The sequence below is a fragment of the Tympanuchus pallidicinctus genome, unplaced genomic scaffold (assembly GCF_026119805.1).
Source record: "Tympanuchus pallidicinctus isolate F22 unplaced genomic scaffold, pur_lepc_1.0 scaffold31, whole genome shotgun sequence".
NCBI lineage: Eukaryota > Metazoa > Chordata > Aves > Galliformes > Phasianidae > Tympanuchus > Tympanuchus pallidicinctus.
Genome location: NW_026294749.1, coordinates 13,957,276 through 13,980,147, shown reverse-complemented (window position 1 = coordinate 13,980,147; position 22,872 = coordinate 13,957,276). Strand labels below are relative to the sequence as shown.

The following is a 22,872-nucleotide window of genomic DNA, read 5'->3' as shown; positions in this document are numbered from 1 at the left end:
TCCTTTTCCTCTGTGCAGCTTTTCAGTCGCTGCTCCAAGCTGCTTCCCCCCAGCTTGGTGTCATCTGCAGATTAGCTGAGGGTGCCCTCAGTCCCCTCATCCAGGTCATCAGTGAAGATACCAAACAACATGGGCCCAGTAATGACTCCCTGGGGAGCACTTTTCATGACCGGTTGCCAGCTGGATTTAACTCCATTCAACTTCACTGCTCTCCTGGCCCAGGCAGCCAGTTCTTAACCCAGCAAAGAATATACCTGTTCAAACCATGGGCTGCCAGCTTCTCCAGGAGAATACTGCACGAGATGGCATCAAAGGCTTTGTTTAAGGTATGCTATGACAGCAGCCTTTCCCTCCTCTGTTAGGTGGGTTACCTGGTCATAGAAGGAGATCTGGCTGGTCAAGCAGGACCTGCCTTGCATGAACCCATGCTGGCTAGGCCTGATTGCCTTACAGATGCCATGTGATCACAGGGTGACCTGTTCTATAACCTTCCCTGCCATTGAGGTCAGGCTGAAAGGCCTGTAATTCTCTGGATTCTCCTTACAACCCTTCTTATAGATGGGGATTACATTAGCAGGTCTCCCGTCATCTGGAACTTTTCTGTTGTCCAGGACCAATGAGAGATGGTGGAAAGTTGCTTGACCATCGCCTCTGCCAGCTGCCTCAACACCTCTGGGTAGATCCCATCTGGCCTCGTGGACTTGTGACAGTCCAGGTGGAGCAGCAGGTCTCCTGACTGTTCCCACTCGAATCATGAGGTTTATTCTGCTCCCCACCCCAGACTTCCTGGTCAGGAGGCTGTGTACCCCAAGGATAACTGATCTGACTCTTAAGGACAGATGTAAGGAAGGCATTGAGAACCTCAACCTTTTCCTTATCCTCAGTGGTCCTTTTCCCCATCATGTCCAGTAAACGGTACTTCTTCATTCTCCTCTTACTGTTAATACTTATTTGTGAAGACGTTTTTTGTTATCTGTTACTGCAGTAGCCTGGTTGAGCTCATATTAGGCTTTAGCCTTGCTGATTTTCTCCCTTCATATACTGGGAACTTCCTTGTACTCTCCCCAGGTTGCCTGTCCTTTCTTCCCCAGGAGGTAAACTCTTTTTTTCTTTTTTTTTCCTGGAGTCTCAGTGAAAGTTCCCTGTTCAGCCATACTGGTCTTTCAGGCTCATCTTACAGTACATTGGGACAGCCTGCTCCTGTACCTTCAAGGTCCAAGGGACCTTCCCTACCAATGTCCTGAGCAGATCCAGGTCTGCTCCCTTGAAGTCCAGCATAGCAGTTTTGCTGAGCCCTGTTCTGACTCCACCAAGGATTGAAAACTCTTACTGCTCTGCCCAAGACAGCTCCCACGTGTAAAAGGCAAACTGCTCACTGTAAGTTTCTGTCGTGATCAAGATGAACAGCTTAGGGTCACATGGCAGAGTTCTGCACAGCCCTGCACTTCACACTGTTGCTATTTTGCGAGGTAAAAATAATCCCCAAGAGACAAATCATGTTTCAAAGGTTTCTTTTCTGAACAACAAAGATGACTGACAGAATTCTTAAGCTTTGGAGTCTATATCATACACATGCAGGCTAAATATTCTTCTCTCGTGAAGTCTTTAGAAGGCAAATCAAAGAGTTACCTGAGGAGTTCCATCAGAATATTTAATGCTGTATGAGGGCTGCTCCGAAAGTAATGCCTCCTATTTTATTTTTTTTTAATGTTGGAAGATGCAGTGCAGTTCCAGCTCAAGTTATGGCAAATAATTTTATGCACTTTGATACACTGGATAAATACAGTCGTATGAATAGAGAAAAATATGCAGCTGTGTTTTCTATTCTGATAAAGGAATTTGAGAACAGGTTTCAAGATTGCCATGGCTTTTTTTTTTTGTATATATGCAGCTCTGTTTTTGATCAACATAATACACTACCTGCATATTTTCAAATGGAGTTTATATGGTTACAATCATGTATTCAACTTAAAACTTTGGCCATACCTCTTTACTTTTATAAGATCTATCTTAACAGAGGAAAACGTTCCTCGCTTTGCAATCACACCTTATTCGCATTATCACTTTTTGACTTTTTTGTACTATACGTTTGTGAACAGCTATTTTCAAGAATGAACTACAGGAAGAGTAAAATTTCATCTAAAATCTCTGGCAATCACTTTGATAACTCATTAAAATTGCAACCACTTCCATCAAACCAGTGATTGATGTATTAGGTACACAAGGTCAGATATGCCACTAGTTTTGTGTTTTTGTTGCTTTTTTGTTTTCATAAAAAATATTGAAGGTTAAAGTAAGCTTTGTTACTTATGTACATTGAACATATTATGCATTTTATGAAGGCTTCTCCAGAAGTAATGCCTTCCACTTTACTATGTTGGCCCATGGCATCAGAGGCAGATGTTGGTGGAACAGCAATAGAGGTTGAACCTTCCTGCCAATATTCCCTCACATTTTATTGCCATGCAGTAGATGACAGCAAGGGGGCAGTCTGACTGACATGGAAGTGTATATGGAGCAAGGGGATGAAACTGAATTCGTCTGTGCAAAAAAAATTGCACCCACTGACAGTCATCAACACTTGCTGAACATGTATGGAGACCAAACAGTGCATATGAGCACATGACTTGGTAGTGGTGTGTCTCAGCAGTGGTAACAGTGACAGTGGGTTATCTCCCCTGGTACAGATATTTATGAGCGTACCATGCAAGCTCTAGTTTGTCACTGGCAAAAATGCATAGCTGATGGTGATGACTGTGTTGAGCAGTAGTGTTTTGTAGCTGAGAATTTACTCTATCAAATAGTGTTATTGTGCCCTTTGTATCTTTAGTAGTTTCCATGGAAATAGGAGGCATTACTTTCGGAGTGACTGTGGCCAAGACAATTCCTGTCCACTCAATGCATTCCAGGCAAGCCAAAAGGTTAGACACCCATGTCCTAAATCCTTTCTGGTTGAAGATGTGACTTACATTCTTTATTTCTAGATGTAGAGCTTACTCTGTTGTATTAAAAGTGTTTTGCATGTTAGCCTATCAAATGTTCAGGTAGCTCTGCCTATATCAGTGTTATGTCCTGTACACATTACTGTTACATATATTTGCACACTTCTACTTTGATTTATTTATGTTTTTGCATTGTTCTTTGGATACAACTTCAGCTTAACTGGATAAATGATCAATGAAAAGGATTTCCATTCTTTTTCTTATTTACTGAATGGTCACTCTACACATTAATACCTTTAAACTCATCTGTCATTTTATGACTTCACTTGCCTCGTGAACATCTGTTCCCTTAGATTCACCTGTATGCACTAATCTAGTACAGCAGAGTTGTCACTGTTGATGTATATAAGCAGACAAACCAGAAAGTATTCATATCATCCAGCTCTGTCTGCATATAAGAAGAAATTCTGATGTTATTTTTCTTGAATCCAGAATTATTACGACTTTTCTAAAGGCAGTCATAAATAGGTGCAGAATTGTAGAGCTCACTTCATGTAAACATTTGTCTAGAACCTGTAAGTGTTGTAGTTGCTAGTAGTTTAATATTGTTTATTGATAAGTAAAGATTCTATCCTGATTGCATATAATTACTCTTAAAAGTAATAAACGTGGAAAAGAGTGACTGCAATCTCAGGTCTGTTTGCTATTCATAATTTACAGTTTGAGAGGAGGCAGATATTTCTGTGTGTTGATTTCTGCAGTTTAAATAATTTTGAGGAGCATTTATTCTTTTGCTTAATGTAACTAGTTGAAGTTTAAAATAATAGTTTCCTGGACTATCAGAAAATAAAGAGTACACAGTGCTGCATCAAAGTTACTTCTGGCAATACCAAATCAGACTTGAACTAACATTTCTGTATGGTTTAAGATTGATCAAAATTGTCCTTTTATTAGATTCTGAAGTGAGCTTTTCTGCATCATGGTGATTTAGAAAAGACTTCTCATGTCATCTGTAACGTGGCTACTTTTTGATGCAACTCTGAGTAACTCTCATTCTGCAATCTGTAACACGTATTAATCAAATGTTTCTATTTGAACATCTAGTATAGGTTGTCAGAACCTATGAATCATTCAGGTCAGAAGGGATCTAAAGAAGTCATCTAGTGCAAACTTCTTTGTAGCAGGAACCAACAATAAAGTCAGACCAGGTTGTTCAAATTGTGAAAAGCTTTCTTAAATTGGCTGCTCCAAGGACCTTCTACTTCATGTGCCTAAAATGCTTTGTGCAGATGACCAGTCTGTAGTTCTTGTTGTCATTCTTGTTCTTCCTGAGCATGGGCACAACAGTCATTTTTTTTCCAGTCGTTAGGTTCATTCCCCAGACTCCACAACCTTTTGAAGATGATTCTGGTCTCTTAGTGTCATTAAATGCCCTGCATCCAGTCCCGTAAGCTTGTACATGTTCAGAATTCTCTAGCAATCCCTGACTCAAACTTTGTTTGAAACTGGTAGTTTATCTTCCCCTTAAATCCTGTCTGTAGGGCTAAAATCCTGTGATACCTTTAGGTGACAAATTAGGCAAAGGCTGAAACAGGGTGTTTTGAGTCATTGAGACAGACTGAAGTATTGAGTGTCTTATATGATGTTACTAAATCACACCACCCATTAGAAGGGAGGCACAATTTTTTTTTTGTTTTCTTCTTTTTACGTAGCAGCCAATGTCAGATCAAGCATCAGTCTCGGGTAACTGAAATTAAAACTACTTTAATGATACAGTCTGTAATGATCAAGTCTGTAATGATAGACTTTATGACGTGACAGATTTTGCAGATGAACAGCTGCTTTGGTACAGGGAAGTGATAACTAAATCTGATGCCTTTATAGCAATCTACAGTATCTGCGTTGTAAGAAAGCAGTCTGAAATAGGAGAATTCAGAAAAAAATGTCCTGCTTCTTTGGGGTGTAAGGAGAGAGGCTGTATTCAGAATTTGTACATACTTACATGTGTTAATGCTTTGAGGTGAGAACTAAATTGTCATTTTTAGATGAGTTTTTATCAATACTGATTTACTAGCATTTTGTTGTAGTACTTTTTGTCACAATGGCAAAATTTACGAGGTAGAAGCAACCTTTCTCATTTCATTGTTTCCTCCTCACACCCTGCCTTTCGTTGCTAAAGGGGAACCTTATCATGTTTATTTTTTCTTTTGACTTCAGGGCAAGTACACAAAGAAGAGTCATTGTTACCCACCAATGAACAGAGATCACCGCAGAATCATCCACGAATTAGCTCAGGTTTATGGCATTGAAAGTGTGAGCTATGACAACGAGCCAAAGCGTAATGTTGTTATCACTGCAGTCAAGTATGTAATTAATTCTGTTTTCTAGAAGCTGTGTATGATTTATCATTTAATTGGATGATTTTATTTGCAGTGCAATTTGCAACACGCAGTAGTTTCTGTTAAAAATTTTAAGTGCAGTTTTCAATTGATAGTTTGATAGACTTCTATTTCTCATCATCGAGTACATCTTCTGGAAAACCCAGTTTAAAAATAAGAAAGCAAGGAAAACAACATTTTTGAAAGCTTGTCTCAGCACTAACTTACTTTCTTTTTGTCATGAGCTAAATTTGAGAGAAGTGTCAAAGATAGTAAATGTGATAAATTTTTATGGAGATTAAGGGCTGGATAGAGAATTCACTTCCAAATTTGCACCTTCTTTGCAGAAGCTTGCTATTGGAACTTATTTGCTCCATCTGAATCTGCCACAGGAATTCCTATCCTCTCTCAAGACAAAAGACAAAAAGGGAGATGGAGTTACTGCAAGAGATTTCTAAGCAAAACTGGAGATACTTGGAGAGGGCCTGTAAAAGGAAGTTCATAGTAGAAGAAGTGAAGCAAGATTATTGTATTGGAGAAAGCATGACTTTCTTGATTCTGTTTATCACTGAGTGGTTTATTTAGTTTAACATATCAGTTTTTAGTTTAGAACTGTCAAACTGTGGTTCTTTAACAACCAGTTTAACTAGTTTCTAACTATAGATATTGACTATAGTTAATAATAAAAATAATAATATTTTTTTACCTTTCCTGCTATGAGAGTGCCATTATTTGCTTCTGAGGCTGTTGCTGGTTTGGTAGCGTAGCTAGAATCTTGAGTACTTGTGATGGAGTTGGGACATTTCTGTAAGATTTCCCTCCGTGAACCCACGTTTCTGCTAACGGAGGTTGATAAGATGAATCACTTTTGAAAAAGCTTACTTAAGAAGAAGGAAAGAGGCTGGGGGATGATGAGAAATTAATGCAGAAATGGATGAAGTGCTAGAGAAAGGAATGGGATAGATGACGATGCTTTAAAAGCAAAGGTGTCATGTGCTGCAAATTTAGCATGGGAAGACTTCTGTGGTGCTAGGAGAAGCTGCACACTTGGTCCTTCCCTTGTGTTATTAGAGAAGAGCATGCAGTGCATGCAGTTATCAGTAAGGTGTCTGAAATCATAGCCCAAGTACAGAGTGCATCCTCTCTCTTTCTTCTCTTGCCAGGAAAGATAACAGGTACAAATAAAATTACCAGGAAGAAGGTTCATACAATATATAACAACTGTGGATTGGGTTTCCCAGAAAGTCAGTGGCTTACTATATATGAAAGTAAACAACCTTAGAGTGCATATATGTTAATTGAAAATATCATTATTAATCCTCTATTTTATTTGTGTGTATGCTAGTGGTTTCAAATGCAATGGTATTTTTGAGAATGGAAGTATGGGAAGGCTAACGTTACATTAAATGATAAAGTCATAAGTAGGCATTCAAACAAATGTTTCTTCCCAGTGGGAAAGAGGAGGCTGAGGGAAAGCCTTATTGCTCTCGTCAGATTCCTGAAAGGTGATTGCAACAAGAGTGAGGCTGGTCTCTTCTCACTGCTGACAGGACGAGGGGAAATGGCCTCAAGTTGCCCCTGGGGGAGGTTTAGGTTGGATATCAGGGCAAACTTCTGTACAGAAGGGGTTGTTAAGCACTGCAATAGGCGCCCCAGGGCGGTGGCTGAGTCACCATCCCTGGATGTGTTCAAAAACCGTTTATGTGGTGCTCAGGGGCGTAAATTAGTGGAGGGTTGTCAGAGTGAGGGTAGGATGGTCAGGTTGTGGTTGGACTTGATGATCTTGAAGGTCTTTTCCAACCTGAGCTATTCTGTGATTCTATGATTTTGATTAAGTTATGAATGTAATGTAAATAGTTTGAATAGAATGTAATGTAAATAGACAAGAAGTAGCATTTATTCACCTATTCTGAAATGGAGAGGCCAAGCTAACTCTACATATAAAAGGTAATTAGCAGATAGTATTGAGAAGAGATTCTACATCACAGAAGGCAGTCAAACATTCCTTAGAGGAGGAGGCATTCATATAGAAACAGGACAGCATTGTAGTTTAGTGTACCATGGCTGCTAAATAGTTTGGTCTTAAAATGCCAGTAGTGTGGGTTAGGAGGAAGCTGCAGAAAGGGTAAAAAACTGACCTAGACAAGGTTTAAAAATTTCAGTTTATTCAGTTTACTTTCCCCCCCAATGATGAATAAGAGTCTGTGAATGGGAACCATGCTGGTAGTAGAAGGTTTGTGAGTCTTGCAGTTAAAAAAGGGTGGCCCTTGCATTGCAGAATGCTCTTGGGTGTATGGTTTAATTTTTAGGTGGTACTGTGTGGAGCCAGGAGTTAGACTCAGTGATCCTTCTGGGTCCTTTCCAAATGAGAATATTTTGTGATTCTATGAAAATTAAATATTTTTATAGATTAAATGCAGATATAAACACTGACATCAAAACCACTACTTTTAAATATAACTTTTTTCCCTAATTTCTTAATGCATGTAACTTCCTACTTAACAAAGTAACCTTTTCAATTGTTTCTCTAGAGGGAAATCCATTTGTCCAAGCAATACCTTAACTTCTGTGCTGGATAAAGAAATGAAGAGCAGGCCTCCACCTCCTATTCCTCATTACAAACAAACAGATAAGTAAGAAATTTATTTCAAAAATTCTGTGCTCAGTTGTTTGAAAGGGTGTTGACTTCAACTTTATAATCCCCAGGTCTTCGTTTTTCCCAAGCCATGTGCTACTTTGGAGCTTTCAGCCTGCACTAATATTCTTTCTATAAGAAGTGAACATGAAGTGTTAACAAAATGTAGAGTTGACCATGTGACATAAAAGCAGTAATAAAACAAATGTTGTGGATCTAATCTTTATATAAATACTAGGCAGTTAAGAAGGTATGGATGTTTCAGAGGCTATGTATTTGAACAGTGAGTATGTGTATTTTTCCTCTAGTGGATATAGTAGTCCCACAGCTGGCTAAATGGGAACTGTGTTTTTCTTAGATACTGAAAACTACTTAAGATGGAGTATATAGGGCTTCTTGGTGAATAGTCTAATAGAACAGTCTTTACTTTGTATGACCTGCCAGCTTCAGGCACCTGTAGGCATCTCATAGTTAGGAAAATTTTCAGTAGGTGGCTTATTTGTACTTATTTGTTCTTAAGGGCTCTTCCCCAAGTTATTTCCACAATAGCACTTGAATCCTTGTCCTCTGAAAAACTATTTGGAGAAAGGGACAAGTTAATTCTGCACTAACTATTGCAGTAGCTATTAAGTAGCATCTTAAATTGATGCTGCTGAAATACATAGTAGACTGTTTTGAGAAAGACGTAAATTGCTTTAGAATTCAGCATCAGAGCAAGCCACATGTCTGAAAAAAACTGTTTCACTGTGTAACTTAATATGAATTTTCTACAGTTTGTTACCTTTTATTTCCACTTAATTCTGCAGGATTTCTGTCTTCAGTGACCTTAGTCAAAGTGAATTATGTAACAGAATTGCAAAGGACTTTCACCATTTATTTTAAATAGAAATAAAACTTCTTTAGAATTATGTAACAAAATCTGCTGTAGGACTTCGTACTGTCTTAGGGCAAAAGTCTTCACAACGTTTAGATTTTGTGTTACCATATTGTGGTTTAACACTGACAGCAGCTAAGCATCATCATCCTGCTCTCTCACTCCCCCTCCTCAGAAGGATGGGAGGAGAAAATATGATGGGGAAAAAAAGCTTGTGGACTGAGATAAGGACATGGAGATCACTCACCGATTACAATGGCATGCAAAATATGTCAGGGTAGGTTAACTTGTCTGTTGATAACAGACTGGAGCAGTGGAAGTTAAAGGAAACTAAAACCATCTTCTTCCTTCTATCCACTTTCTTCTACCTCCTCCCTCTTGGCATGAGGAAATGGCTTGTGGTCAGTTGTGTAATCAATGAATATATGGACATTATAATTTAGAAATGTACAAGAAAGTTAGGCTGAACAGGTAATCACACCAAAGAGCAATGGATGGAAAGCCTACCCTTGTCCTGGGCTCGCTGAGAAGACTCCAAGAGGAGCGATCTCCAGAAATCCTTCCCCATTAGTAGTCAGCACTTCAGTGGGATCTAGGAGAGGTGAAGGCAGGCTCCAGCCCTTCCAACAGAATTTAATTTAGAACTGCCATCTACCAATGCAGTGTGCAAGTGCACCCTGAGACATTATGAGAATTTGTGATTTCAGTTTACTTCTGTCTCGTTTCTCGTGCACAGTGAGTAATATCTGCTATTCTTATAACTTCAGGAATAGTGGAAGCAGCGGTTTGTCCAAACCACTAAAAGAAGAGCCAGTAATTGACTACTTTGATGTCCAGGACTGAAGTCACTGATGTAGAATCACGGCACAGAAGCTCACAGGTGAAGATACTAAATTACTGCAGAAGGTGCTTTTGGTTACTTGTCAAATGAGTGCTTGTCCAACATATCCATGGTTTAACATCTGAGGCTGGATTGCAATACTTTACCTAAGTGCATTGTACCTAACAGTTGTACCATTTTTTATTTTTTTTTGAAAGCTGGGTTGTCTGCACTTTTTTTTTAATCTAATATGCTTTCAGAATGATGGGAATTTTCATCAATGCCTTGAAAGTGAAAGAAAATTATCAAACAGATTATTTTGGGTAATAGGAATAATAATTCTTACAGATTTATTTTGATGTATCTCATGCAGTTTAAAATGAACCAGGAATAATCTGTTAAAAACATTAATGGGAATATTCTAAAAGCATTTTCTGATGTTATTAATTCACTTCCATGTTACTGTGGTGAATCTGGGGATTTGAGTTACTCTTCTGTGTGCAAGGAAATATGAAACTTAGTCACTAACTATGAATATACACTCTAGATGTCACAAGAGCACAGACTTCTTTTGGTATCTGAAGAAAAAGGATTTGAGGAAGGTGGAAAATTAAGGTTTATTCTGTTGTATCTCAAATTTGACATTAAAAAAATAGACAAGAAAATTACTGATGCTGTTATTTGAGACACCAAACGAGATAATATTTAATATTATTATTTTAGTGTTCTATTTGGTTCATGTTTTATTTAGATAAGTTAGTTTGGTGGACTTGGGTTTTTTTTTTTTTGCATGGTTTTGTTCATTATTTGTAATATTCTTCTGTACTGTGAGAGCTCAAGGGAATATGTGAAGTTTGAGCTAAGTGTGTTTAGAGTCAGAGCAATGTTTGTAAAATTTCTAAGAACATTTGTCTTAGCTCTTTGCCAGTGGGAGATATTTCTTGCTTGGAAATGCCGTGAACAAAATGCCATGAGTGTCTGGTGTAAGAAGCAATTTCACAGAGGGTGGATTTGTTCCAGATTATGAGGTGGGGTGGATGAGAAAACTGTAAGTCTGATCAGAAGTGGCACAGCTCTAACTTTTGCTGCCAAGACAATGCAAGGCAGCAACCCGTGCTTAGATTCACGGAGTCAGTCATGAAACTGCGAACCTTAAGTGTGAAGAATTCTGTGGCTACGTTTCATTCTCAGTGATATGAGATTGTGAAATATGAAACAGCAGCAAATTCACCTCATCTGCCTCCAAAACCTTTTCAGAATTAAAATGCATGTTACTGCAAATTTTTGTGCTTATTATTTTGCATAAGACGACTTAAATGTTTCTAAATGCCTCAAATGCATATGCTTCTGTTATGAGAACAGTTACCAGAAAGATTCTCAGTTCTTGAGCTTTTAATTTGCATGTAGTGGTTTAAATCTATTTTCACATTTTTTGTATTACATTTAGTGAACAGAAATGAAAGATAAATTGGCAAAGTCAATAGTGCCCTTATTTTTTTAAGCAAATTAGTGTTTGATCCTACAAAGTGTAGCACTTTGCTATATTCAGTGAAAGAGGTAAGTTGCTTGGCATCTTTTCAGTAATTTATTTCTTCAAATCCCATCATTATGAGGAGTGTATCTGTTCCCAGTACTTGCAGTGCCTGCTCACCGTGGCTAGACAAAGGGTAATTTTGGTCTAGAAATTCAGAGCTATGTTAGTATTTCCAAGCTAGTAACTGCCAACGGGGGGAATGTACGTAGTTACACTGCAGAGGTTTGTTCTGGACAGGAGCTGTCACATGTCTGGTAAGCTGAAGGTGTATGACATCCCTCCAATGTAGTTGGCATACCGTAGGCATGAAGAAAGCATCATCAAAAACAAAACCACACCTAATTGATTTGGTTGATATTAAACAGCATAAGGCTGAAGCGTGTTAACTTTTCACCCACACTGAAGTGAATGCAGCTGATGCTTCTCGTCTGTACTTCTGATTTGAAATACAAAACTTAAAAGGCTTCCATAACATTATACTCCCTTTTTTTAAAATCAAATTACATCTGGCATAAAAATATGAACTTGGTGAGATGCACTTCAGCAGTCAAGTATTCTGCTACTGTTCTTACTAAAGCCCAGGTATCTTTAGCTTCTCAAAGTAGTCTTCTTGAAACTAGTAACTACACTGAATCTGCTCATACTGAGAAGTCATACTCATCACTACACATCTAACTGCATGAATATCAAAAATTTTATGTAGATATGTATATTAAGCATCTTAAATCATGGCTGTTGGAGCTTATCTGTAGTTATGCATCAAGTCACACGTGGAAAAACATTTGGTTTGCAATGCGTTTCAATAACTTGGTTGAAACATGATACTACATATCTACCATACATCTAGGGAGATGATACCAAAAGGAATAAGTGTGGATGTCTTTCTTCCTAGAATACAGTAACATGGCCTTAAAAAGGAGCTCAGCAATGTATAACAGAGGTGTTTGCTCTGTTCTCATGTGCTTTGGCTGCAGTGTCTGTGACTTTCACATGGAATAGTACTAAAGCCAGTAGTTTTGAACTTCTTACTGCACGCGTGCCTCATGGAAATAATTTTCAATTAGCTATTTTGTAACTCCTTCAGCAGACCTTTACACCTTTATCTGACAGAAAAGTGATGGATAACAGCAATCTTTGCATCAGTGAAGTCAGTAGCAAAATCTTTACTGATGTCACTGTAACCAAGACTTGAGCTTGAATATACTAACCATTTTCCACAGCCCGCAGAGTGATGTTGTTTCTTGTAAACTTACTTGGTGCAGGTGTTCTGCAGTAAGCATCCTTCGAAATAACTTGTGCTGTAAGTTAGAATTCATGCAACTTCATGAAGCGCTTTGAAAATTGTGTATAAAACAGATATTTTTGCATTTTGGCTGTGATATTACCTATATTGTTTAATGTGTTTAAAGTGCTCTGAGTATTAACTGCTTGGGTTTAACCTAAAATTGTGTAGGATGCTTAAGTGGACCTCAGTACCACGGTTTCTGTGGCACTTCTGTACAATATCTGCCACCTAATGAAATAAGCAAAATAAGAAAAGTGTTTTAGAACAATTATAAGTTATTTGTTGAAAGATTCTTATTTGACTTGGTTGGGTTTTTGTTTATTTTTTGAAGTTATTGGTGTCAAATGACCTTCTTTATAAAGCTGAAATAAAAGTAAATTGAAAGTTCTGTGCTTTAAATTGTTTGCAATCTCTGTTTTGGTATTTCAGAGTTGTCAGAGTCCCTTCAGGACTTTAATGGGACAGATTAACAAAAGTCTGTCTGACAGAGTCTCCTCAGGACTTTCAGTGGGCAGTTTCACAAACGTTCAAAAAGAACAGATTTATGTAAGGGGTAGACATAACACATTGGGTATTGCAGCTGATAAATGCACTAGCTGCCAGTAGTGTGAATATATGATCATAATGCTAGCAAAACGCATGATATCTCAGGTAGTCTTCTCCAAGAGGTGAGATGTAATGCTTAGAAAGAAAGTGTCCCTGTCCTGGTGGAAGAAGAGGAACACAGCTTCCCCTCTCTTAGCTCTTTTCTCTCCTTCAGTTTCTTCTTTCTCTTCCTCTTCACTGTGCAACCCATGACATACTTCCCCTTATATCCTAAACCTTCTTTGTTTCCCATATTGGGTGATGTTTAACATGATGTGGCAGAGAGTTGAGCACTACAGCATATCTATTTAGCATGTTCTTCTAAGAGGTCATTGTCATACAAGCGGGATGTTAACTTTAATATTAATTTCATGGCTAATGAAGCAAAGTCTCATTCCAGGCACTGTGGCCTTCAAGATTCTGCTCTGGAGCAGTTTTTCTGCTCATTCCCACAGCCATCAGCCAAAACAGGATTGTTCTGCTGCCACAAGACTCCTCCACCTGCTGCTTTTTATGCCAGTCTCAAGGACTTCCATCACCAAGTTGTACGCGAAGATAAGCAGGCATCAGCATTTTTAATACTCTGTGTGAAAATCCCAAACCTGCTGCTGCTTGCCCTAGTGAGATAAAGGAGGAGCAACAGATGTCTCCTGCATGGATATCTGCTTTGCTTGCCCTCATATCCTTTTGTGAAATTGTGTTCAGGAACTGCCACCTAATAAATGATTCAGCTTCTAAAGTCCAGTCTTTTGATGTATCCACCTTTTATTCTCTGGAAGTATAGAAAATTTGTTCTAATTCATGAGCTGGAGGGCTTCTTTTATGAGAAGCTGTAATAAACAAAACTAATAACCATTGTAAGAAAAAATGTGTATTAGTCTGACATTTTCCTGTAGGAGATGAGAACAAAAGAATTGTCTCTGTTTAAAAATCACACTTAACATAAGTTTACGTGTTTTACTAGGGAGCATTTTTGAAGAAATCTAAGTTGTGGTGGCAAATAAAAGTCTGTGGTGAAAACTAGTGTTTGAATGTAATGGATAGTTCCCTGTCAAACAACGTAGTAAGGATTGTGCTTTCCATTCAAGGCACTTAAAGGTCTTCTTGTCTTTAACAAGCAATTCAGGGAGTCTCAGACTTTACTGCTTACCTGGTAAGTTAGGTACCTCCTCACAGATATTAATAAATGCTATTTCAGGAAGTGTAAATTAAAGTCTTAGCTCCGAAACTCCTGGGTAAGTACTGATTTAGGCTGGTGCTTAAATTCAGTATTTTTGTGTCAAATAAATAGATACCAAATAAGTTTCTAATTAAGTCTGTGTGATTGCTTAGGAGGGATTATTCAACAACTTCAGTCAAAAGTTTATGCAATTCTAATAATTTTCTATTGAAGTAGGCAATAATTAAGCAAGTATTAGATTGACAACATTGAAATCTCATTGAAGTAGATTATTAATTGTTATTTCTGATAACTTTATTGAAGGCATGCTACATCTTACCTGCTGACATCTAGATCTTAAGAATGATGACTGATGGCTGAAACAATGATTTCATTGTAATTATTATCTTGTAGCTCTCCCTTTTTTTTCCAGTTCTGACTAAGAGGAATTATTCTAGTTTTTATCATAAACGTAGTTAAAGCCTGGGAATGAACACAAAATTATGCAAGTTGCCTAGAAGTCAATGTAGTATAAAAAGAACTGGAGGCAAAGGAAGTTGTGCCAGGTGGTTAGCAAGTTGAACTTAAGCTAGCAGTGCACCCTTGTGGCAAAGGCAGATAACATCCTGCTGTTGTAGGATGCACTTAGCCAGAGCCTAAGTGATTGCTCTCTTTTATTCAGCACTTGTGATCTTTCTGGTGTTGGGTATAGATAGCTGTGGGTTTCCCAGTGCTGTAGAGACCTGGTCAAACTGAGTCACCAGGTGGTCAGGAGATTGATCACATGACGTTCGTGGAGAGCTGATGGCACTGGGTTTGTTCAGCCTCAGGAGACTCGGGAGATCTTACTGTGACCACCAGTGCCTGAGCAGAGGGGAGTGAGAAGATAAAGCAAGACTCCACTGTAGAAGAATGGAAGGAAATGGGCACAAGCTGAAACACAAGAAATAACCGCAAAGTCTTTTTTACCATGAAGATGGTAAAACACAGAGTTAGCCCAGAAATGTTCTAGTCCGTCAAGGTCCTGAGCAATCCGTTATAAGAGGACATTCTTTTAGCAGGTAAGCGGACCAGATCAACTCTTGAGATCCCTTCTAACCACCTGAGTCAGAAAACTTTGGATGGTACATTCAGGATGTCCCTGGTTTTTAGGTACTCACAAGCACTTCAAAGAAGTCATCTGTGACTTCAAGAATATTCCTTGTTCACAGGCCTAGTTCCTAGGATAGCAGTTCTTAAGCTGGAAGGCATTACATCACCTAAATGGTGGGCTTACAAATATAGTGGCCTTGCAAGCATCAAATAAGAGTAATGAAGACACAGAATGTGTTTGCAATTCAGTGGTTTAGAAAGGAAGAGAATAACAGCATCTTGATTTGGTCCAGCAACTAGAACAAGGTCAGACACCATCTGGCTATTTGGCCATCAGCCATCTGGATAGATTACAGTCAACAATAAAAACAAAAAAAAAGATGGACAGAAATACAGTTTTTCAGTTATAACCAAGAATACTTTTGGTGAAGTTGGCATGATCCGATAAATTGGAAAGGTTTTTAGGGCTGTGGGAAAGTTAAATAGCAAAAATGTCCTAAGGCTGACCTGACAGATTACACGTGTCATTATATTACATATGGTTTGTTTTTAACTTTTGGAGCAATTGGATGATCCAGAAACAGATAGGAATAGAGAATAGGCTAGCAGAAAGAAGATGGAGGTCACCCAGATGTGGGCACTGAGCTCTTCTGGTTGCAGTCTATTGTGCGCACCACCTCTACTCTTGTTTTTGATCAAAACCCAACTGACCCTGTGAGGAAGGGAAATATAAGGATAAATTCCAGAGGATAAGCTGTGTCCAGTGGTCGAATGACACTGAGAAATGGCAGATACTTAGCCTAGCTGGAAGGCTAGTGGTGGAATCTGTGTGCTTCAGGAATACCAACAGAAGGGTGTAGAGGTAACTGAACTCGGGAGAGTCTATGTGACGGACACAGATGCAACTCTTCTCCCTTGCTTCCCTGTCCCCACTCAGATTAAGGTTTCAGATATTCCTTCTGCTTTCTCAGGTTTCCTATTCTCACAGCCCATAAGTCACTCATTCTGCCCATTCAAGCCAGAGATATTGTATCATTCCTCCCAGTCTTATTCTGTGCAGTCTTTTCCATAAGAAGCTTACTCCACCTATGTTGCTTTTTTGTCCTGTCCAATTGTGAGGGTAGGTCTGGCTCACAAAGACTGTGTTTAAAGGATAGATCTGTAGCAGTCTGAGTAATTTCTGGCGCCTTTCTCTGAGATTACTTGCCTCTGCTTTCCTGATTTTGAGAGGATAAACAGCTTTGTCCCAACTTTAAAATCCCTTGTTCTAACAGGAATTATAGTGAGACATATGGGCCACATGTCTGGGAGTGTATATATAAATATACAATTAAATATAAATATACGATTAAATATAAATATACAAATACACTACATCTATAAACACAGGAAATAAATCCTAACATATTTAAGGCCTTAGTATCAAAAGATGTATTTTTAGAGAAAACAGAATTTCTAGAATGGGAGTGACACTTAAGACATTTGTACTTTCCAGCTAAGGATCTTTTGTGTAGCAGTGATGAGCTGAAAGAATGAAAAGTGTTCTTTCAGAGAACAGTCTACATCTCTACAGAACCTTAAGACTTTACAGTTCTAAGTACATCACCTGTACATCACCTTTAATCTGCAGTGCCAGTTGGAAGGAATGTGGCTTCTTCCCACTGCACTCTTATCTAAAGGCATAACATACTAAAAGAAAGAATATTTTGCAAGTTTGGCACAACCTGTGTGGATGCTGTCCTACTCAGTTGCCATCACAGACTGCATCTACCCCAGAACATCATAGTTTCTTCTTATGGTCAGTAATTGCTGCAGACTTACAAGAACAGGAAAAGCAGGACTGGAGATGGCTGTAATGATTTTTAAATTCATTGAGTTTAAGCTTACAGGGAAAATTATGGAATTTTGACCAGGCTGATGTACTTACGATACCTTTAATTTCCCCCAGGACTAAGCTGATAGATAAACTTACCTGGTTTTCTACTATGTTAATTACTGTAATTGTACTACTATGTTAATTACTGTTAAAACTGTACAAACAGTTTGCCTGTGCTCCCCGGGCCAGACACACCTGTTCACCAGGTGCTCAGCCACCAGCTCATACCGTGATCTGACGGCTCCCCTACACTCCACCCCTTCGCAGCACAAACAGCAATTGGGCTCATTTGGAGATAAGCCCATACACCTCAATTACAATATAAACAATTCCTGTATGTAATACACATAGGTCTGTAAATCAGTTCGCTTGTGTGCACAGGCTTCATAGTTGTTGCAGGATCACACACAAGGCTCAGAGTTGTTACAGGATTTATTCACTAGATGTTTCCCATTTTTTTTCCTCAAGAAATTCCACCACCAGGTGCCACTGCAGTGCAGAACGCTATGACGACTCTGCAGTGGCACCGCAGCATATCAGAGGTCACTGATACGCTCCTGCTGATGGTTTTGTGGGCCACAGATCTTGGGAGTAAAACAAATGTTTAACCAGTACAAATTGGGAAGTCCACCCTCCAAAGGTAAAAACACAAGCGGTAGTACTGCCCTAGGTCAATATTTCTGCCTGAACAGGGCATGCCCAGGCCCTTCGAACCACTCCCTTTGACCTGCTGTTGAGAGTTGGATGACTATCAGGCACCAGAGAGGGAGTTTGGACCTGCCAAAGCAGTACAATCACTGTTTCTCCTGTGGGGTCCATGTGCCAAATACTTGTGGAGGTACTGACCCCCCCTCCTTTCTAGTCACCTCCCTCACAATGCAAGTAGGCTGTTCCTCTTTGATCCTACTGCACCTCCCACGGCCACTTAACCTTGCAGTTCCCAGGCTCAAGGTGAGGAGTAGAGTATTATTCAGCAAACCAACTTGGGGTTTCAAGCATACATTGTTTCCCTTAATTTAGATCCTGGGTGGGAAGGCCCAAGTTGTTTATAATACATGCAGGGCACTGGGTCAGCCGTCTCTGGCTCTTGCATTTAAATCTCTCAGCATCTCATGCAGTGATTTGGTCCACCCTGCAGGGACTGGGGGTTAATCTTCAGAGCAGCTGTTAGAATGCCATTATGCCACTCCACCAGGCCCTGCTCCTGTCAGATTATGGGGCAGATGGTACCACCATTTGGTGACTTTCCTCAGCCCACTTCTGTACTGCTACACCCACAGAACGTGTTCTTTGGCGTAATGCTATAATGCGATGGAAAGTACTGCGATAGTAGCACTGTGGCAAAGTCTTCAGCTACAGCAAATGAGAAAAAGCCCAAACGCAGCAGCCTCAGATGCAGAAGGAAATGAAGGCTTCGGGTAGGCGGGGATATCCAGCAAGAGATGCCCTCACCTCCACTGCCAACTCTTAATTGAGGTCTGGGAAGGGGTGGATCCTGGCTCCACCCCTTCCAATCACTCAGTTGGCCCTGCCTTCCCACAAGGTGTTCAATCACTGCCTCGGGCCATGACTTTGCATTTCTGCTACACTCCACCCCTTCATGGCATGAACCAATGATTGAAGGTAAGCCCTTTCCATTACACCATGATCCAGTACACCATGACACTTTGTCACAATTGTTGTGGTGTAGATTGATGAAATATAAGACGATTGATGATTGGTTCTTGATTGAGATTCATTTGTGGGTCAGCGTTCAATGGTTCTCCTGAAGGCACGTAGTTCTCAGACCAGGGAAGGCTTGGCTCACTCCATCAGTCCCATTCAGTCCACCACCAGGTGTCACACTGATCTTACAGTGAACTGGAGCATCTTCATGTCACCTTGCTCTTCCTGGTGATCCTGTGGACTCAAAGAGACTCACAGAGAGTAACTTAGATGTTTCAGAGATACCAGAAGGGGTAGGTCTGCCTTCCACAGCACAATACAGGCTGTGTTCCTGTCCTGGGTCAACTTCAGCTTGCCCTGGGGCATGTCCTGGCCATCTGTACCATACCCTTTGGCCTGATATAGAGCTGCATGACTATATTGGGTACCAGAAGGGGAAGGTATCATGATTTGCCACAGGGACATAAGACATAATTAAGGTCCCTTTAACAATGAAAACCAGAGCATTGCCCACAATGTCTGCAGGCTGTATACCTATTACTGGGGAGGATTACTGGGGGGGATTACCGATCCCCCAACTTCCAGTAATCTTCCCCAAAGTGCAAGTAGGCCACACCATTGAGGTGCTACTTGCACCTTCCAAAGCCATTCTATTCAATGTGTACCTGGTTCTAGGTTCTGGGAGAAAGGAGCAGAAGATTATTTTCATTGTCAGTTTGGGATCTTACCTAATTACTGGTGCCTGTAATTGGGATCATAAACAAGGAGGCCCACATTGTCTGTAGCATCTTCAGGGCACTGGGTCTGCCATCTCTAGGCCTTTCATTCAGGTCTGAGAGTCTGCCTTCATGGCAGCCTTAGGAATATCATTACAACATTATAACATTCAGTAATCCCTCCAGATTATATGGCAGGTGGAATCACTGCTCAATATTGTGTTGTGCCTGTGGCCCTGTGTAGTACCACTGTGCCAGTAAAATGAGTCCCTTGGTCGCTCTCAATGACTTGAGGTGTCCCATAGGCAGCCGTCAGCTTGATGAGTGCCTTGATGGTATATGCCTGATTCAGTCTCAGCACTGGATGGGTGAGCAGTAGCCCACTTGCAGTGTCGATGCAGATCAGGGCATATCTCACCCAATCAGACCGAGGGAGGGGCCCAATGTAATTGACCTGCTATCGCTGGAGAAGATTGTGTTCTCTAGCAAGGTGGGCTGTTGTTTCAGGCAAAGGTCTGTCTCATCTTGGAGCAAGCATTGCAGACTCAGTATACCTGGACAATATCAGATAGTTGTATGGGCAGCCTCCATGCAGCTGCCCACATTGTCTTTTGTTTAGCATGCTGCAACATCTGATGTAACCAGTGGGTGATGTTCTCAGATGGTGAGTCCTCAGTCCATCAAACTTGGATGAATGTGTTGGATTCATCGTTTCCCAGTGAATGTAGGGGTTGGTGGCCAGTCGCATGTTTAACCACATTCTGTCCATCCAACCACATATCTCTGCCCCAGATTGGTCAGGCATGAATAGTCCAGTTCTAGGAGGCCCACTGTGCAATCCAAAGAGTGAACCCCAGGTACACAACCCAACCATCTGTGCAGATGTTCAGGATACCATTGCCAGGTTCCTTGATGGTTCCATCCACACGGCTCACAGTTCTGCCCATTGCCACTCTGACCATCCCTTTCTTCAAACAAGGCTGTATCAGTGCAGATATGGTATGCCATTGCTCCTTGGGTTACCTCTGCTGGACCCATCCATATACCACACATCTTCAGGAATGGGATATTTTCCTTTCTGAACCAGACTCTTCTCTGGTGGAACAGCCATTGTCTCTTCTGGTGCATTGCTGTGATAAGCCACTAGGCCCAGGATCTTCTGGAACTCTTTCAGTGGTGATGAAGGCAGAGTACTCCTCTAGCTGAGATAGGTGACCCACTGTGCCACTATCCGTGTTTGGGCCACTCCTGTCTTAGGAAGGTGGGTCAGATCTTTCATCTACCCATGAATTGGTAAACTGACTTCAGATGTTTTGGTTATTGGCTCTACTGCCTTACTGCCTCTGTGCTACAGCACAGAGTAGGCAGCCAATAACTTCTCAGTGAATGTAGGGGTTGGTTTTTCAACCATACCGTACCTCTATTCTGTTCCATGCCAAACCTGCAACCAGAACCCAACTGGGGTTCAAATGAGATTTTGGCACTGCCATAGGCCCCAGCCAAAGCCATCCTGAGTTACATGGACATCTAGTTTGGCTGGAAGAGCAGGATCAAATATACCCTGTGCCTGGTCCTGTTTAGCAGCTAATTTTGCTTGCTGGAATGCCTCTCTTTCCATTCTCCCCCTGTCCCATCTTTGGCCTTTCTTTGTGAGTTGATACAAAGGCCTCAGCAGCTGTGCTAAGTGAGGTATAAAAGAACACCAGTACCACAACATACCCAGAAGTTCTTGCAGCTGCCTTGGCACAATAGGGACTGGAAACATCTGAACCTTGTCTATCGCTGCACTGGGCAGTATTTTGGTCTTTCCTGACCCAGGAATTTCACCGACAAACCTGGTCCTCACACTTCTTGTGGTTTTATAGCCCACCCTTTCTCTTGTAAGTGAGCAGTTAACGAGTCTACTGTCTTCTAATGCGGGTCAGTTGTCAACATGGGATCATCAGTATAGTGGTATGTTTTAACCTATCAGGATTTTCCCATTCTTCTAGGTCGTGTGCCACTAAGTTATGACAATAGGTTGATGAATGCACATAGCCATAGGGTAGGACCTGAAAGGTCCACTGCCTGCCTCCCCACATAAATGCAAACTGGTCTTCATTCTTCACGAATGGGAATACTGAGTCTAGGACACAGTGGTTGGTTTCTATCTCCCTACTCAATGTGTCCATCAGGGAGGCAACATCAGGTATGGCTGCATGAATGGGCAGCCTGACCTTATTTAACTCTCTGTAGATCCATTGCCTTTCTATGTGCTGACTTCTGTACTGTCCATATGGGGGAATTATATGGTCTATGTGCAAATCCTATGATCCCTGCTTTTTCTAGCTTCTGCACCATTCCAGAGCTTTCCTCTTGCCCCCTGGAGTCTATACTGTTTAGTATTAGCAATCCTGCATGGATTGGGCAAGCAAATAGCTCGTGTTTCACATGGCCTCTTAATATCACCTGCACCACCCATATACTAATATATCTCTCTCTCAGTCTGATCTCTCCCACAGTTATCTGGAGAGTAACACCCCATAGTATGTCTATGCCCAGGATATACTCTGAGACTGGAGCAACAGATAACTTACACCCCAGGGGTGGGAGATGCCCAAGCCCCAGCCTCAACCATGTCTGGATTACAGGGATGGTCTGTCCACCAAACTCAGTCATCACCCTATTTCCCTGGAATTTGGTTGGATCGCCGTAAAAATTGACATTTCTGCTCCCGTACCAACTGCCATAACTCGCTGTATATTCTTTCAGGACCAAAAAATAGTCAGTTCAACAAAAGGCCCCTGGCAGGACCAAAGGCCCTAAGTGCAGGGGAGCTGGCATCCTGCGTCATGCAAATAACTGAGCAATTGCCAGTTCTTTTTCCTCAGGTGGCTCAGGCATAATGACCCTGGTCACTTGAGGAGGCTTTTTCCATTTATTGGTAAGTACGAAATCTTTCAGGTTCTATGTTCTTATTGGTACTTGTTCAATAATCCTCACCCCTGCTTTTTTAGGGATTTTTTTGAAACTTCTGCTTGTCCTCCAACTGCCTCAATAGCTAAAGGAGGACATGATTGGGCTGGCAACCAATTTTAGCAAATTGAACCCCAGACTGGATTAAGCCATTGAACATTTGCTTTCTGGACTCCCAGTTGAGGAGTCTGTAGAGCGGGTCTCCTAGTTTTAGTTATGGGGAAGATCTTGGCCCCTTCCAGTGTTCAGATATTGTGTCTGTGTCAAAGGTGCTCTGTCTCCCCCAGCTCAGCCACCAATTGGGCTGCATGCTGGATGATGGCCTCTAAGGACACCAGTGTGCTATACTGGTGAGG

At 40.7% G+C, this 22,872-nt stretch overlaps 1 protein-coding gene across 2 annotated transcripts in view; it reads left to right on the top strand.

The window, feature by feature from the left end:
- NFX1 (nuclear transcription factor, X-box binding 1) overlaps positions 1 to 12,867 on the top strand; it is a 70,605-nt gene extending 57,738 nt beyond the window's left edge. For both annotated transcript variants that reach the window (XM_052697658.1, XM_052697659.1), the window contains exons 22-24: positions 5,160 to 5,305; positions 7,852 to 7,953; positions 9,597 to 12,867. In XM_052697658.1, the coding sequence (XP_052553618.1) occupies positions 5,160 to 5,305; positions 7,852 to 7,953; positions 9,597 to 9,672 (324 nt within the window). In that variant the 3' untranslated portion in view covers positions 9,673 to 12,867. The remainder of the gene's footprint in view (positions 1 to 5,159; positions 5,306 to 7,851; positions 7,954 to 9,596) is intronic.
- The last annotated feature ends 10,005 nt before the right edge of the window (positions 12,868 to 22,872 follow it).